This window comes from Mustela lutreola, chromosome 7, assembly GCF_030435805.1.
Source record: "Mustela lutreola isolate mMusLut2 chromosome 7, mMusLut2.pri, whole genome shotgun sequence".
NCBI classification, from domain to species: Eukaryota; Metazoa; Chordata; class Mammalia; order Carnivora; family Mustelidae; genus Mustela; species Mustela lutreola.
Window position 1 is genome coordinate 139,586,098 of NC_081296.1, and position 19,076 is coordinate 139,605,173.

A 19,076-nucleotide genomic window follows, 5' to 3' on the forward strand; every position below is an offset into this window, starting at 1 on the left:
GGTAACGTTTAGTGCCTACCATTACTTTTTCACTTCTCTATAACAATTTTTTGAGGCATTTATTCTGAATTTCATTCATATGAGGACACTGAGGGTAAGTAAAGTAGCATCTTAACTCTTATACAGTGGCAATTTCTTGAGTGCAGAAATTTTAATATTCAGTTTTCTTCCAACTAATACCTACCATATAGTAGCTACTCAATATGCATAGCAGTAACCCTTTTTTCTTCTTTCTGCAGTACCTTGGCCATGTAGAAGTTGATGAGTCAAGAGGAATGCACATCTGTGAAGATGCTGTAAAAAGATTAAAAGCTGTATGTATTTGATGGTTGCCACTGTTGATCTATGTACTGAAATATTTTCTTAAGAGATTTTGTTCAGTAAATTTTAGTGATTCAGTATCCAGTAAGACCAGTATTTCTCTTTAGGCAAAAGATGTGGGCTCTAGTAAAAAGCATCTCATGCTATCTGTCCAAAGGCGTAAATTATAAAGACCAACTTCATCGGTTTAGGCCAGACATTATCCAAAAGGTATTTGGATTCAGAACCCATGTGAAACAAGTGGTATGAAATCTAAAACCAAGAGAAAACTGTTACAGTTAGTGTCTTAACCTAACTGTGATAACTGGGTTATAAATTGCTGATGTTAAATTTACTCTAAGAAACAGTGGAAGGTAGAGTTATTTGTGATGATGGCTAGTGAGGCTTACAGTTGGGGCAGGACTTATTATCTTCACTACTACTCTCCAGATTCCTTCTGTACACCCCTCTAACATAAGCAGTGTATTTCCCCTGCCTTTTTCACAAACTTCAGCATACTTGAAATGGAGAGTCCTTTTCCAGGAAGAATAATATTTTCTTTGCCTCTTATACCTTAGACTAAACCCCAGGCACATCCTTGTATATTTAATAAAAGGAGAGAATGGATTCAGAGTTCACAAAGGTTCACATTGAAGTGTTAATATCATATTTTGGATAGGTTTGAAATGTCTCTTAAACTCTGACAATCCTCTTCACCACCTTCCTTCTCTCCAATGTGTGGCCTTTTTCCAAACTCTTCGCTGTGAAAGCTTTAACCATTACTTCTGCATGCCCTTGCCCCAGACAGCATAAATACTTGTTTGCTTTGGGTTTGCTGGTATGGTAGGCTGCCACAAGTTTGGCTACTAATGAGTGCTTTTTTTTCCCCCCTTCAATTTGCTTATCAAAACCTTTCTGCTTGGTATATTTTATATGACCTCTATCCGTAATCCCTCATTATAAAAGATATAAGATTAAAGACGCAACCTACTTAGAGAAGTGTACTATATTTTGGAACAAATGTCTGTGAATCTGTTGTAAAAGGGAAAGGAGGAGAGAAATAACTGATTATAGTATGCAAGGAACAAAAAAGAACCCCCAATATGTAGACATATGGTATACTGCATATACATACATACATACCATTTACCTCAGATTATGGTCATTTAAATTCTTAAATGATTGAAACCCTTCCTATTCTAATCATCATTAATGTTAAAGGGACTTACTTTCATCTGTTACGGTATGTGAAGCTATAATTTACAGACTTGTCATGTCTATCTGAATATATTCATCAGTTAAATACACCCTCAGACAATGTAATTTTCCAAGAAACATAAATTCAATCTTTTCTTTAATAGAATAATTCCAATTTCACTGAAAGAGTAAGTTTAGCTTGGAGAATTTTTAAAGTAATACAATGATTTGTCCTATTAGTCATTAAAGAATATTTAAACATCATAATACTAATGACTGAAAACAACAGGCAAATCAGTGAATAGATTAAATAGACTTGAAACAAACTACTAGTAGTTACCAAAATCTTATAACCTACATAATTTGCAGGTAGACGGTCATTGTGGAATGAGCCTTTAGAAAGTCTTCTAATTCAGAGCATGGCTTCATGTTCACTCTCTAAATAAGGGAAAACTAGGGATGATTTTAATTTGCACATAAGACATTAAGAAATGGTATTTTAGTTTAATGAGCAGTGAATCCTCTTAACTAGTTTTTTTAGTCTACATTTAATTAGAAGCATCTCTTCATTATATAGATTGTATAAGTTCATTGTGTAAAATACAAATGAATAAAAACAGTACATAAAATTTTTTGTAATCACAGAGATAGCTACTATTCACCATTTAGTTTTAAAACTAATTTTTTTTAAGGGGCACCTGGCTGGCTCAGTCGGAAATGCATGTGACTCTTGATCTGGGTCATGGGTTCAAGCCCCACATTGGGTATAGGAATTAAAATAAACTTGAAAGAAAAAATTTTTTTTAATTGAGTGAATTTTTTACCTTTTTATATTTTTGATCATGAAGATTATAAACTATAAACATCTCAAGTCCTACTTGAGATGTAGGACTGTTTAGATAAAAAAATTTAAGAAGTTTGTTTTTCACCAGAAATAGAAACCAAATTGCCATTTAAAAAATTATACTTATGCCTGGAACAGTGTCTGGCACATAGTAGCCACTCAAAAATTATTTCTAGAATATACAGAAAACAGTTCAGTCTTCAGTATGGTCAAATCAAATCTCATAACAATTATCATAACCCTATCTTACATTTAATGTCTTAAAGTTTACGAAAGCCTTTTGTTTATCTCTAAATGATTCGTACTTCCATATGGTCATTTATGACTAATATGAAGTTTTATAAGTATGTTGATTGCTTTTCTGGACATAAACTTTTGAACTTTGAGGGGAAATTGACCACTTCTGAACTTTTCATTCAAGAAGTTATTTAAAATTTTTTAGACTGATGCTATCCAAGAGACTTGGGGCAAATGTTGTGCATAGTTTCACATAGATAAACATGTATTTAAAAAATAAGATTGAATTTTGGGGTCAATTTCCTGTTGATTGTACTCAATGAAACTTCCTCCTATAAATACTCTTTCAAATGCTATACTGAGAAGTTTGCAGAAAGTTGGAAGTCTTCAGGATGTTGTTCTTCTCAGACTATATTAGTCCACAAATATTTTAGATTTTTGTCTTTTCATATTTTTACTATGAAGAAATTTCTAGTTGCCTCCCCACCCTTACCAAACATTCATCTGACATTTATAATCTGCTGTACCAGATGCTTATATTGTGCCAAAGCTATATCTTCTTCCTTAGAGTTTCAAGTAAATGGAAGCAAATGTAGAAGTGTACAAGTTTACAGATTAAAGAAGAAATAACATGTTTATGGAACTAGTTTGAATGCCAGAGTTGTAAATTAAAGAATTACATAGCTTAGATGTACGAGTTAAGTAGCAAAACAAACATCTTAAACCTATCACTTGAATGATGTTTTAACTAAAAATGTGGCATTCTGGAGCTTTTTAAATTTGCAAATAATTGAAGAAGCTGAATAATTTGCGAATATAGTTCTTATTTATCCTCAAAGTAGTCCCTTACAATTTAGGATCACTTTAACATCAACTAGAAGTTACCTGCGTAATTAATATTCTCAAATGAAAAGATAAAACTAAAGAGGATCACCTTTTTTAAAGATTAAGTTTTAAACGTGCTTCTCCGAGCATAAATGTTTAAATTCTTTTTACTTTGTATGATAAAATTAATTACACCTATTTTCAACTCATTTGTTTTGTGACATACGTGCACAAATTAGCCACTTTTTGACTTAGATCATATACGATAAATGGCAGAAACAACTATTGCCCATTTTCATTGCCTTTATTGACATAATTTAAGTGTCAGTAGTAACATCATTTATTAGTCTATTTTGTAAAAAGTGTATCGGGCCTTTGGGTATCTTGCTGACACTGGTCCAAGATGTTCTTTCCTTTTAAAGATCTTTTCTTCCCATTGTCTCTAAATGTCTCTCCCTCTCTGTCTTGGTTTTAGACTAGTTCCATTATACTGACAGTTTCTAATATGTTGTTTTTTTATTCACTATTTGATATATTTGCTTTAATATATGTTCTTGTTTTAGCAGGTAAAAGAATCATAACTTGTTTTTTTTTTTTTTTAGAAAAAAGCACTAATATTCTCTAATAACTATCTTTTAATGCATTTTGCATGTCACCTTTTTTCATTAACAACTGAGGTCTTTGAAGAAAAGAGGGCATACTACATGTTTAACAAGAGATTTTATGGGAGCCCAACTAAATATTAACAGATCTCTTTCCCTCACCTCCCTATCCCTCAAGAATGGTGGATCTTTTATCTTTGGCTGCATCTTTAAACGCTGATGGTCACTCACAGTCTAACAAAACTAGGGTCACCAAACTTGGCAGTAGAAATAAACTTAATCTTACTGCAGCAACTTCCCCAATTTATTGTTTTTCCAGTTTAAGTTCATAACATTTTTTGGAAATATTTGATGCTGTTTCTAACTTAGGTAGGAAACAAACTCTTCAGTGTTTGAGAGTAGTGAATGAGTTTATAAATTGTCCGAGAGATTAAAATTTCAGTACATTTGTCTTTTTCTGGGCATTTATCCAATATTAAAAACTGATTATAAAAACTAAAGGCTTAAATAGTTCAACCAAAGTTAGGAAATATAAAGTTAAGATAGCTTGGTTAGAACCCCTCTACTTCATATAAGTTCTTCTGATCTTACATGATGACCAGCTTTCAAAATTTCTATAAGCTTAAAAATTGGTACTGGAACCAGAGATGATGTCTCTCTTATCTACATAGTTTCAGAGTTATATACTTATAATTGTCAATGTAAATTTCATTATTCTAAAACAGTATCATTTGAAAAGAAAACAAAAGCCTGTTTTAAAATTTCAGTTGTGATCCACAGATTTTTTTTTCCACCTGTAGTGAAAGCATTAGCTTTGTGTTCTTTAAAGATAATTTATTCTCTGTTTAGAATAGAACATATCTGTTATTTCCTCATGATTGTTGTGGCATTGATCAGCCCACACATATACATAACTTACAAATTGATCCCAATGGATGAGTAAAGATTCTCTAAGTGACATCTTGAACTTGGTAAGAAAAAGTCTGACAAAGATTCTTGCTGCACACTCATAATTTAATTTTATGTATTGCAGTTTTATGTGATTATGCTGTTATCCAAATGTAGACTTTTTTTTTAAGTTGATGACTTCCATATAGTAGACCACTGATTTTTTAAATTGAAAAATGGAAATTGAAAAATGTACTTACTACTCACTATTAGGAAATTTAAAATACAAATCTCACCAAACCAGTATGTCTTAATCTTTTTCTCTGCTGCCAGATTTGGATAATCTCTGTTTCAGAAGTAAATAGAGAATACTAAACTAACTAGTTGCTCTGCATGGATACAGGTTCTGATTTCTTCTCTTCCTATGGATTCTTAGGCCATACAGTATGTCTCCCTGCATTTTCATGCACCCTTCCTTTTTCCCCTGTCACTCCTGGTATGGATAACTCTTTAAAACTCTCACTCCCCTTCTCCTACTTTGCCCTTTACCCAACTTCTGTATGTGCTTATTGGTGTGAAACCCTGGGACATTTAGCCCATACAATAATAGCGCTCGACTTGTCCCCCTGTTCCTCCAGGAAAGGAAGTTCTTCAAAGGCTTCTTTGGAAAAGTAAGTTTGATGCCACATTCATGCTTGCTTTATAAGGAGTTACACCCCCAGTATAGCACTGACATTTGTTTCTTTATAATACAGGAATTGATTTGACTATATATGGAAATTAATTGGAAAGTTGCTATCTATGATATTAATTGTGTGTCTGTTTATACTAAAGTCCAGTAAAGAAAGCAAATAAGTTGAAAAAGTATTATTTCCACAAGGCTAGGTGTTTAATTTGATCTTGCAAAGCTGTTCATATTAGCATATTAGCTGGAAGTGGGAATATTTTTTAAGAAGTGGGTTTTACTTAGTGCTCAATATTGACAGAAATGGGAAGATATATTAATAAGTTCAAGTGGAAATTGAATGTACATCAAATTTTACATTCATTGCAAATGCTTTTTTCAGTCTAAATTAAATTTCGAGTGAAGTGAGTGAAAGTACATATATTTATCTTTGGGGATTCTGTCATTTCTAGTCTGGGCTGCTAATCTAAAAAAAACTATCTTAATTAGTTGTCTATCAAATAATCTGTCATCATATGGGATATTCCTTCTGTACATGCTTTTCAAGTATTTGTTATTTAATGTTCCTATTTCCTTAGAATTAAGAATATATATATAAATAGGTAAACACATTTCTAACATTTTTGTCAGAATTTATCATTGTTTAAGTAAGTGCTAGGAAATAATTCAGATTTAACAGTATAAGAAAACACTATTGTCATTGGGTATAAGTTACTAAGAGTTAATGTGAATATAAAAATGCCATCATTTTTTGTTTTTCTGTTTTTTTTGTTTTCTTACTGGGTGGTTTTGATACTTTGAAATTTTGTTTTAAAGCTCAAATGGGGGCGCCTGGGTGGCTCAGTGGGTTAAGCCTCTGCCTTCCGCTCAGGTCATAGTCCCAGAGTCCTGGGATCGAGCTCCACATCGGGCTCTCTGCTGAGCAGGAAGCCTGCCTCTCCACCTACTTGTGATCTCTGTCTGTTACATAAATAAAATAATTTAAAAAAATAATAAAGATCAAATAGTTTCCATTTTATTCTCAAGTAAATATTTTAGTTGTGACTGGTTTTTATGTGTTTATATAGCCCACCTGATTTGTTTATGAATAAATTTGAAGAGACTTTAGATTGAGTAGCTTGATTCAGGTACTGCTGTCAATCTGAAATAGAAAGTCATATAATTTACCCACATGTCACAATAAAATTTCTAGTAGACATTTGAGTTTGAGTTAAATTAACAGGTCCATATCTAGAAAGAATTAATCCTATAGACATTTGCATCATTACAGTTAACCCTGAATAGTGCTGGGGTCAGGGCCTCCAACCCTCTCTGCAGTCAAAAAGTGCTGTATGATTTTTTTTACTCCCCAGGAACTTAACTCTAATAGCCTACTGTTGACCTTACCAATAATGTAAACAGTTGATCAACACATATTTTGTATGTTATATGTTTTACATACTGTATTTTTATCCAGAGAAAGGAAAATGTTATTAAGAAAATCTTAAGAAAAAAATAAATTTACAGTTCCATACTATAGTTATTAAAAAAATAACATACATGTAGATTTGCACAGGGCAGTGTGTTTAAGGGTCAGTTGTATAAATACTCAATAGAATTGTTGAGGAAGTTTCTTTGGTAGCTATATATTCTTTCCCAAATAGAATTTCTTTTTTTTTTTTTAAAGATTTATTATTTATTTGACAGATCACAAGTAGGCAGAGAGGCAGGCAGAGAGAGAAGAGGAAGCAGGCTCCCCGCAGAGCAGAGAGCCCGATGCGGGGCTCAATCCCAGGACCCTGGGATCACAACCTGAGCCAAAGGCAGAGGCTTTAACCCACTGAGCCACCCAGGCACCCCTATTTTTTTTTTAAGATTTTTTATAAAAAATTTTTATTTATTTGTCAGAGAGAGAGAGATCACAAGTAGGCAGAGAGGCAGCCAAAGAGAGAGGGGGAAGCAGGCTCCCCACCAAGCAAAGAGCCCAGTAACGGGGCTCGATCCCAGGACCCTGAGATCATGACTTGAGCCAAAGGCAGAGGCTTAACCCACTGAGCCACCCAGGTGCCCCCCAAATAGAATTTCTCAAAGTGATTTCACATCACTAATTATTATACAGTTTAAAGTAGATTCCAAGTGATCAGTTTTTAACATCTCTACTTTAGTAAAAACAACCTTGTGTAGACCTCATATAGAAGACTAGATTATAGAAAATATTGATATAATTTATAGAAAAAACATACCAAAAGAAGACTTATTAAGAAGTTATAATATGGTGTTAGGGAACAAAGGTAGCTCTCATTTTGAAATCAACCCCAAAGTGGCAATATTGATTACTATACAGAGTGGAGTCATGGTTCACCTACAGCATGGCCGAACTGGGTCACGCTGTGCTTCTTAGTTGTTTTACTGTATTTTGCAACATAAATTTATGTGGCCTAAGAAAGAAAATCAGGAATCCTCTCACTTAATCCTTAAAATAATGCTGAAATAATTATTCTCCCTGTTTTACAATGAGGAAACTAAAGTTTATGGAAGTGACCTGCCCAAGTTCACAGAGTAAGTTAAGAAGCTAAAATTTCGACCCAGATAATTGGACTCCAGAGCTCACATTCTTAATCACTGTGCTATATAATTACTCTGTTTTCATATTAGTTACAACCGAAGTTTAAAAGATTTAACCTTGGGACGCCTGGGTGGCTCAGTTGGTTAAGCGGCTGCCGTCGGCTCAGGTCATGATCCCAGCATTCTGGGATCGAGTCCCACATCAGGCTCCTTGCTCGGCAGGGAGCCTGCTTCTCCCTCTGCCTCTGCCTGCCATTCTGTCTGCCTGTGCTTGCTCTCTCGCCCTCTCTCTCTGATAAATAAATAAAATCTAAAAAATAAAATAAAATAAAAAAAGAAAAGATTTAACCTTGCTTGGGTGCCTGGCTGGTTCTGTCAGTGGAGTATGTGACTCTTGATCTTGGGTTATGGATTAAGCCCGTCACTGGGTATATAGAATACTTGGGGAAAAAAATGTTTTTTTTTAAATAAAATAAAAGATTTAACCTTAGAAGATGTTAATAAATAACTTCCTATAAACTCATTTTACTTTCTTCTTTGAGGGTAATAATTCAATTTCGGATTTTATCTCTAGTCAACTTACTTCTTTATTAAGGTTTTAAAGAGTCTTTTTCAGTAGTTCAAACTAGCATTTTATTAATTTTCAGATATCTAAATCATACTACTGAGTTTTACTCTCATAAAAGATGCTAAGCGGATGAGCACGGGGTGTCATATGGAGGTGTTGAGTCACTAAATTGTACACCTGAAACTAATATTACACTGTATGTTAACTAACTGGAATTTAAATAAAAACTTTTAAAAAGGTGTGCGGGGAGTGGCGCCTGGGTGGCTCAGTCGATTAAGCGTCTGCCTTTGGCTCAGGTCCGATTCGGTCCTGGAATCAGCGAGCCCTGTGTCAGTCTCCTTGCTTAGCAAGGGACTGCTTCTCCCTCTCCCCTGCCTGCTGCTCCCCCTGCTTGTGTGTGTGTGCGTTCTCTGTCACATAAATAACTAAAATCTTAAAAAAAGACCAAACTTTAAAGAAAGGGGGGAAATGATGCCTAACAATCTCATTATAACATCTATGAGCAAATGTGACTGTCAGAATTCTTTTGTTATTGGGAGGAGAATTCTTTTTATGGCAGGTTTATTCTAACATAAATTTTCTTTTTAAAGATTTTATTTATCTGACAGAGATCACAAGTAGGCAGAGAAGCAGGCAGAAAGAGAGGAAGGGAAACAGGCTCCCTGCCAAGCAGAGAGCCCAATGTGGGGCTCGATCCCAAGTCCCTGGAATCACGACCCAAGCTGAAAGCAGAGGCTTTAACCCACTGAGCCACCCAGGCGCCCCCTAACATAAAATTTTTTTAAATTATAGTAACTCATTTTAAGAGTTTGGAAAACCAGCAGGAAAAGAGCATTACCCAGAAATGTGCTTTTATTTTTTTTATTTTTTATTTTTTTATTTAATTGACAGAGATCACAAGTAGGCAGAGAAGCAGGCAGAGAGAGAGGAGGAAGCAGGTTCCCCGCCGAGCAGAGAGCCCGATGCGGGGCTCGATCCCAGGACCCTGAGATCATGACCCAAGCTGAAGGCAGAGGCTTTAACCCACTGAGCCACCCAGGCACCCAGAAATGTGCTTTTAAATGCAAAACTTTTATTTATTTATTTTTAAAGCTTTTTAAAATGGAGCCTTTTAAATCTTTCAAGTTGCCATAGTTCAGTTCATTTCCACACTAAGCTACAGGAAATAGGCTGGTCAAAGAGAGTTGGTTTGTCAAACTTGCCAGGCCAGTTGTGGTTTAACGAAAGCTGAAAATGAAGAATCTCATAGAACAGTATATGGTAGGAAGTTTTGTTTTTTTTTTTTAATTAAAATACAGTTGACGTGTATTCGTTTCAAAAGTACAAGATAGTGATTTTATAATTAATTACATTATGAGACATTCACTATTGATAAGTGTACTTACCATCTGTAACCATACAAAGTTACTACAATATGATTTTAGAGCGTGTTTAACCAGTATAGTTTCCCATAAATTTTGAGACTTTCTTAGCCTTCCCCTCATGTATCGTTTAATGGTCCGGGATAAAAAGAACAGCAGTTATCAAGAGGTGTTTCCATTAAACATATTTGTACAAAAGTAGGTAGATGGAAGGATTTTTAGCTCTGAATTTGAATTTATAAATCATGGCTAGGAGGACTGCTTCCTCACTTTCCTACGTTGTTTCCTGAACCCGACCAGCCGGTCACTTCTCTATTTCTGCGTCACCATTTAATGAGAGGAGTGTCTGCACAAGTGTTCACAATAGGGAACGGATAAACCTGAGTCTGTTACAGAACTGTTACTGTTTAGCCCATTGTAAGCTTTTCCCCTTAAAGCAGGGAAAAACCCTGAAAACCTGAAACAACTTTTTCCAAGCTAGCTCCGTTAAATTGCTCACCATTGTTTGGAGAGCCAAGAAGGTACTCAGCTTTTTAGGAAGTACTATATACAGGTTCATTAGTGCATTTGGCCATACCAAACAAATACTTGATTAACCAAGTAATTACACAGCACTTAACACTTGAAAAAGATGTTATAATTTTAATATATTTGAAAACTCCATGAGCTAAGTGATCTGTATTTACATTTTATGAGGAACTGATCGAATACAGAGATACGAAATGTTCTTAGGCTACCCTATTAGGTCTCTTTAAAGCCAACATACTGGAAAAATTCAATTCAGTCTACCTCCTGTAAGTCTTTCTCCTGTGTGTTTACAACTCCTACAAAACACTTCATTTGTGGTCTCCAAATATGTAGAGCTTTTTTTTTTTTCCTGATACCAAGCAATTTTTTGTGACATCAGCTAGTTTTCCCACAATTTAACTCTGTTCTGACACTGTCTTCCTACAGAGAGTCTGAGCCCATGGGTTAAAGGCTCAGTCCCATAAGACTGCTCTCACCCTACTTTAGATGCCAGTCACAAGTTATAAGTCCCCAGGTTACCTACAGCTTCTGTCCAGTTTGGCTACAAATTGGAGGCCCCCACAACCTCTTCTTCAGGTTTAATTTGCTAGAGCAGTTCACAAAACTTAGGGAAATACTTATGTTTACTAGTTTATTTAAAATATGTGATAACAGAAACAGAACAGCCAGAGCAAGAGCTACATAGGGTGAGGTCTGGGAGGATTCCAAGCACAGGAGTTTTTGTCCCTGTGGAGAGGGAGTATGACACTCTCCTGGTACGATGTGTTTGCCAACTTGGAAGCTCTCTGAACCTTGTACTGTTGGGGTTTTATTGAGGCTTCCTCACATAGGCATGGCCAATTATAAATTCCATTTCTAGCCCCTCTCCCTCTCTGAAGGCTGGAGTATGAGGTGGGGCCAAAAAACCCAAGCCTTTAATCATGGCTTGTTCTGTTCTGATGACCAGTGCTTATCTAGGAGCCTACCCAGAGTGGTCTCATCCAACAAAAGATGTTCCTAGTGCTCTTATCACTTGGGAATTTACAAGGGTTTTAGGAGCTCTGTGTCAGGAATGGAGTCAAAGGCCAAATATTAGAACAAGGGAGGCTCACAGTGCTCTTCTCACTTGGGAAATTAGGAAATTATAAGGTTTTCAGAAGCTTTGTGCCCAGAACCAGGGGCAGAGACCAAGATATATTTCCCACTATCTCACAGCTGTTCGCTTATATGTACACAGAGCTTTATGATATGCTTTGATCTACTTTGTAATCTTGCCACTCATAACCACTCAATGAATTAAAAAGGAGAGTTCATGAAACTACATTTTACAAATGAATAAACAGGCTCCGAGAGGTCACCCAGTTAGTAGTAACGGGCAGCGTCTACCCCGAAACCAAGTTTTTCTGAAAGTTGGTGCCGTTTTTCACTTACTCCATATTGATGTTCTATCATTCAGAAGTATACCCAGTAGCTCAAGGACCTGAATGCTTCCCACAAACATGTTTTGTATGCCCTGAGCACAGTTTATAAATTTGAATTAGTTGCCAAAATTTCAAATACTAGGTCTGCGTTGGTGGTATAGTGGTGAACATAGCTGCCTTCCAAAATTTCAAATACTGAAAGTTTTCACATAAAAGTAGAATATCTATCTTAAGAATTAGAAGACCTGGCAAAATGGAATGCTTTCTATGTGGCAACAGTGGCTTCCGCTGAGTAGCCACTGTACCCTTCAGTTGCCTGTTTGCCACAGTCCCTCCAACCCCCTGTTGTTCTTACCTCAGCCTGATTCACTCATTTTGTTACCTGCTCTTAATCCTGTAGGCATTTGAGTTTGTGAATTCTCTGAGCTATTATGTCACGTAGAGGAGGGGGGCGCTTTAACTCTAAAAAAATCACTAAAAATATATCTGTCCTAGCAGATCCTGTTAATGTACTGCCAAATATATTTTTCTCATGTTCTTACACTTTTTCAGTTGTCAAATGGCATAATTAGAAATGGTTATGTTTTACAGAATGCATGGTTGAAAAGTAATGTGTGGTTATAGTGTTTTTACCTAATTCTAAAGAGTAAACATTGTGTGATATTTAGGACTGCTCTTAAATACGCGTACTCACATCTACGTTCTGTTTTATATGTCCCAGATTTTCTTCTCTGTAACAAATCATACTTTGTGCTTACCTTCATTCTGGATCCTTTTCTTTAAAGTGAGGGAATGGGGCACCAGGATGGTTCAGTCACTTAAGCATCTGACTCTTGAACTCAGCTCAGATCTTGATCTCAGGGTTGTGAGCTTGAGCTCCACATTAGGCTCCTTGTTTAGCACAGAGTCCGCTTGAGATTCTCTCTCTCTTCCCCATACCCTCCCATTCATGTGCTCTCTTGGGCAATCTCTCAAATAAATCTTTTAAAACCTGAAAAATAAAAAACAGTGGTTCTCAAGCTCAAGTCATAGTGTCTCAAGCAAACTAGGGACTGTGCTAGGCTATCCAGATATAAGGAGGAGCAAGGCAATCTTCATTTTTTTTTAAAAAACTCATTTACTGTCCCATTTTTAGATAACTGTTTGACACTTCCTCCTTTTTCCTTAAGTTTCCAGAATTTTTTTACTCTGTTCTCTCTTTTGGCTGACGACCTTGCTTCCTACTTCACTGAAAAAATAGAATCAATCAGAAGAAAACTCTTGCATGTGCTGCCACCACATCTGTCTATATCCATGCCCGTATGCTCTGTTTTCCCTCGTGTGCAAGGGATGAACTGTCTGTGCTCCCAGCCGAGGCCAACTTCTCCACTAGACTCTTCTTATTCCAGCTCCTCCTCACTCCAGCAATGCCCCGTACACACTTTTTCCATTTCAGTTTTTCTTTTTATGGTGAATCAAAACAGATCCTCTTTAAAAAAAAAAAAAAGTTTCTTGGTGCCTCAGTTTCTGCCCTCCCTTCCCTGTTAAACCTATTTAATCAGACATTTACCTGCACCACTCCACCAAAGCTATTCTTACTAAGTTTTCTTCTGTATCATTATTCTAGGGATCCTACTGCCTCCTTACCTGACCTGTTCACAGATTTGTCATAGTCCATTCCTCTCCTGCTATGAAACACTGTTCATTTGGAGTTCAGAGATCATGGTCTTGGTTTTCCCTCATACTGCTGCCTACTTCCCAGTCTGTGGACTCTTCTCTACCTACATGTCTCCCTTGATGATGTCATCCAGTGTCATGGATTTAAATCCCATCGCTATACTGATAACTGAAACTTCATCAGGCATCTTCTCTGACCTCCATTGTGGTATTTCCGTCACAGAAGCAGTATAGCATAGGTGTTAGGGGCTTAGACTCTAGGGAGTCAGGTGCTTGCATTTATTTAATCTTGGCTCAGCTACCTACTTTTCCCCACCTATTAAAAAAAGGATAATAGGGGGCGCCTGGGTGGCTCAGTGGGTTAAGCCGCTGCCTTCGGCTCAGGTCATGATCTCAGGGTCCTGGGATCGAGTCCCGCATCGGACTCTCTGCTCAGCAGGGAGCCTGTTTCCCTCTCTCTCTCTCTCTCTGCCTGCCTCTCCATCTACTTGTGATTTCTCTCTGTCAAATAAATAAATAAAATCTTTAAAAAAAAAAAAGGATAATAGTTTTAAAAAAGGATAATACTAATACCAACTGCATGTGATTATTGTGAATATTAAATAAGTAAATATAAGCAAAGTGTGCAAAGTAGCCTGTCATAGCGGCTCAGTGTTAGGTATTGTTATCGTCATCATCATTAAACACTTTACATCGGGCAACTCACACTCACATGTCAAAAAACAAATTCCTAATCTGTCCCTTCCAAACTACTCTCCCCAGTCTTCCCCATCTCAGTATAGAGCAACTCTGTACCTGTGCTCTAGCCGAAAATCCTGGATCTAATTTTGACTCCTTTGTGTTATACCCTGTATCCAAATCCCATCAATAGCTCCTGTCTCACTGCTGCCACACTGTTGCCCTGGTCCAAGCCAGCTTCTCCTCTCATCTGAGTCACTGCAGTGGTGTTCTACTTCCCCTGCTTTCATTGTTGTCCCCCTACCATCTGTTCTCAAGATATCAGCCCGAGTGATCTTTTTAAGACAGAGGGCTGATTATATTGCTCCACTGCCCCAGATCCTCCATTAGCTTCCTGCCCTACTCAGAATAAAAGCCAGAGCCGTTGGATCCTATAGACCATTGCACATGAATTCCCTCTGTCTCTTTTCCTAGCTTCTGCTCTCACTTCGTCAGTTGCAGCCACACTGGCCTCCTTGCTATTCCTTAAGCACACTAAGTATGCTTCTGCTCTTTGCACTTGCTGTAACCAGTAGTCTGGAGCACACGTCATCCAGTTACATGCCCAGCTCACTTCATCTCTTTCCATTCTTTGTTCAAAAGCCCCATTCTCAGTGGGGCATTCACTGAGAATGAAACATTCACTGAGAACCCTATTTTAAATTCCAAATACCACCTTCCTCCATATATACACACTCAGTATTCCTCTTCTCTGCCTTATTTTTCTCTGATAGGGCTTATCAATATTTGTCATACCATACAGTTTACTTACTCATCTCTTTCTTTACTGAAACATAGGCTCTCTTAAGATTGAAATCTTCAAAACAAACAAACAAACAAATACATATTTTTTAAAAAAATTGAAATCTTCACCTGTTTTCACTGCTGAATCTTCAGTGCCTAAAATGATATGAGTTCCATAGTAGCTACTCCAAAATATTTGGGTTAGGGAATCAACAAATGAATGAATGACAGATGCACTGCTTTCAAGTTCACCCGGTAGTGGGAGGAACCAGACAGGTAAAGAAATGCTTATCAAATCATGTGACAAGAACAGGTATTACCAAAGCAGCGAAGAATGAATGTGAGAGGTTATGATGAAGGCTTCCAGGAGGAGGTAACACCTAAGGCTGAGACACAAAGCAGTGACTTCTAGTTAAACTAAATTAGAGGAGACCTGCATTTTAGGCAGAAGGAACAGCATTCACAGGACCACTGGGATGAGAGAAAAATATGCGCCTACTCATTCATTCATTCAGACTAGGGATACATAGAAAAAAATCAGAAGATATGACCTCTAACTTTTGGGTATGATTGACCAAGAGGTTCGGGGAACCCTTCATTGTGAGGAGGGGTATGACAAATTTGGTTGTGGACAGGTTGAACTTGAGAAACCTGTGGAATTTTCATGTCTACTATTATGTAAATTTGAAATACGAACTTTATATTAGAATAATCCCTGGGTTCCCCTCTCCCCTCAATTAAAAGTGATGCAGCAAACTGGAAGAGCTGGATTACCTCCAGAAATCATTCCTTTGCTGTTTGCTTCATCTTTCATGCCATTTGCTACCATCCTTATTTTCTTCCTGAAAGCCTTTCAAGTCTCCTCTTACTTAGAGTGCAGGAAATATAGTGTATCTTAGTGTCCCAGATTAAAGGGTTACTGTAGTGTTAACGAAGCGGCCGCTAGAGATAATGCCAGTTTCAAATACTGGCGAATTTGTGTTTCTTTCCCTTTGCTGCTTTGTTCTTTAGGGAGTATTCACTGTATCTGGGAATCATAAAACAAAATTTGTTCCTTACACGATTCTGCTCAGAAATTCAAATATCAACTGATAGACTTTAAGGTCCTGTTGAGATTAAAAAAGAAAGGAAGGCAAATTTCCTGTGAAAGAAAAGAAGCTTCTTGTTCATTTATTATGGGGCACACCGTCTCATGTTGCCTGTTAGTGTGTTGTTATCTCTTTACTCTGTAGTGACTGGGTTATCTCTGTGTGTGGGTGTGACAGAAAGACCAGTGATTCTTTACACATTGGGTACACTTGAAAATCATTTTGGTTTGTTCAGAAAGAACTTTGCACCATAGAATGGCAGATCACTATTGCTCAGAAAGAGCAACTTGCTCGCCTCTCCTGCCCATATTGGTCTGTTTGCTGCAGTTGCTTCTTAACATTTCAGAGTTATGCCATTCTATGCTTCCCATGTGTCTTTATAGCATTTCTTGCTTAGGTTTAAGCATTAGAACAGCTGCTTAACCTTTTTCTCTTATCTATCTTATGCCCAGCAGAATTATCTTGCCCTCAAATATCACTTCTATTTATGTTAATTGCACATTCGTATCTCATTGGTGATCTTGGGACTTACAGAACTTTGGAGTTGAAAAGCACTGAGATCTAGTTGTGGTTTATTTATTTTTTTTATTTATTTTCATAAATTAAAGGAGGGGAGGAGGAGGGGCAAAGGGAGGGAGAGAGAGAAAGAAGCTTAAGCAGACTCCATGCCCAGCACAGAGCTGAGACAGGGCTCCATCTCACAACCCTGAGATGATGACCTGAGCTGAAATCAAGGAGGCACCTAACCAACTGAGCCACCCAGGAGCCCCCTGAGTTGCAGTTTAAAACATTAGATAGCATATAAGCACATTTGTTTAAAGAAAGGAGGAGGAGAAGGAGAAGGGTAAGGAGGAAGAAAAACACAAGAGACGGAAAGAAGAAGGACCGAGGGAAGGAAGAAAAAGAATAATTCAGGGGCATAATTCCAAATGGGTCTGTTGTTTCAATATAATAAATTGTCTTTCCAAAAAAATTTAATTAATGTTCACTTTCCAGGGATTTGAAGATTTACGTCTAAGATTGGCAAACTATGGCCCACTGTTTTTGTAACTAAAGCTTTACTGGAACAAAGCTATTTCCATTTGTTTATATATTGTCTGTCTGCTTTTGTGCTACAATGGCAGAGTTGAGTAGTTGTAACATAGACTTATAACTTGCAAATGTTTGACATCTGGTCCCTCATAGAAAAAGCTCTTCCAATTTCTGATTTAAGCAGGATCTACTTTAAAAAACAAAAACAAAACTCTGGGGATAGGTAGGTAGATTAGATTCTTTATTGTAATTAATTATTTCAATTGCCTTTTATTGTGAATACCTTTTATACTTAAGGGAAAGTGATCTTTCAGTGTACTGAGCTAAAGTTACTGTTCCTGTGTCATTTTTGCAACCATTTTGTGTTCTTCACTGGTGTGTTCATTTGAAAATTAGCTGTGCATTTCTCTTACTTGCAAGTACAAATTTACTGATTCAGCAATTTGTAATAGATCCACTACCTGCTATCATTTTCTCCAGAGTCAGAGCCTGATTGAATTCTATATTAGTTTTTGTCTGCCCAAAATAAAAGTTGTTTATGGAAGATGTTAATTTTAAAATTCTAAGTTGGATATATAGAAAGTTGAGTGGTTACTAGCTCAGTTATATTGGACATTTATCCTCTTTCACTCATAGGTTAGCCTGATCCTTTTCAGATTCTACCAGTTTAAATTCGAAGTTACTGAAGTTCTGTCCATGTTAAATCTGTCTTCTTTCCTTGAAGAATAAGTGGTTTCCTTTTTGTTGTAAAACTGTGTTTTTCATAATTAACTAGGACTAGTGTGAATTCTACCTATAACCGAAAAATTACTTTCTTTTTTTAAAGATTTTATTTATTTATTTTACAGTGAGAGAGATCACAAGTAGGCAGAGGCAGGTAGAGATGGGGGGGAAGCAGGCTTCTTGCTGAGCAGAGAGCCCGCTGAGGGGCTCGATCCAAGGACCCTGAGATCATGACCTGAGCAGAAGGCAGAGGCTTAACCTACTGAGCCACCCACACACCCCAACCATGAAATTACTTCTAAAATACAAAGTGTTGGCACAGCCATTAAGCGTCTGCCTTTGGCTCAGGGGAGGATCCCAGGGTCCTGGGATCGAGCCCCCCATTGGGCTCCCTGCTTCTCTCTCTCACAATCCCCTTGGATGTGTTCCCTCTCTTGCTGTCTCTCTATCAAATAAATCTTTTTTTTTTTTTAAAGTGTTGGAACAAGTGATGAAATAATTCTTCACGTCTCACATCTACATTACCCTAGCTACTACATTTCATTAGTTTCTGAAGTATTATGTAGTCTTTTTTTGTAAAGAGGTATTTGTGTCACTAATATGTACCTAAATCCTATATTTCATACTTACTCTGGGTTAGCTTTATATTTCAGTCTTTTTGTTAGCTTCAACTTATTTCCTAAGATATTGGCTTAAATAGACAGTTCTAAGGTAAACAAAGGCAAAAACTTTCATCTTCTATGACTTATCATTTTCTGAAAAGTGTTTAAGAACCTCAGTTGATGTGATTGGAATGAAAAACTGTAAAGGGCACAAACAGGAAGGGGCATTGCTACTGTAGAATTTGTATGATGAAGTCTGAATTGAATTTAACTGCAGGTATCTTTGAGTGTTAATATCTCAATACCTGTTGGAAGTAACTGTATTGTGGCCAACTATTGTGACATCTAAGAATCAGCCCCCAAAGTGGGAACAAAAGCAAGAAGAATTCACATTATCTGTTTTCTTCCCCCAGTTAGAAAATCAAAGGCCATGAAATATGACAAATACAATGCCTCAGTGGTACATTAGTACAACACCATAAAATTTATTATGTAGATATACCTCAAAAAGCAAAGATGTTTTCATAACTATATA

At 36.8% G+C, this 19,076-nt stretch overlaps 1 protein-coding gene across 9 annotated transcripts in view; it reads left to right on the forward strand.

Annotated features, from left to right (window-relative positions):
• Window positions 1-19,076, forward strand: part of NUMB (NUMB endocytic adaptor protein) — a 190,864-nt gene that overhangs the window by 146,778 nt on the left and 25,010 nt on the right. For 7 of the 9 annotated variants that reach the window (XM_059182889.1, XM_059182887.1, XM_059182891.1 and 4 more), the window contains 2 exons: window positions 240-314; window positions 5,532-5,564. In XM_059182889.1, coding sequence (XP_059038872.1) covers window positions 240-314; window positions 5,532-5,564 — 108 coding nt within the window. The remainder of the gene's footprint in view (window positions 1-239; window positions 315-5,531; window positions 5,565-19,076) is intronic. The other 2 variants (XM_059182892.1, XM_059182894.1) reach the window with 1 other exon arrangement.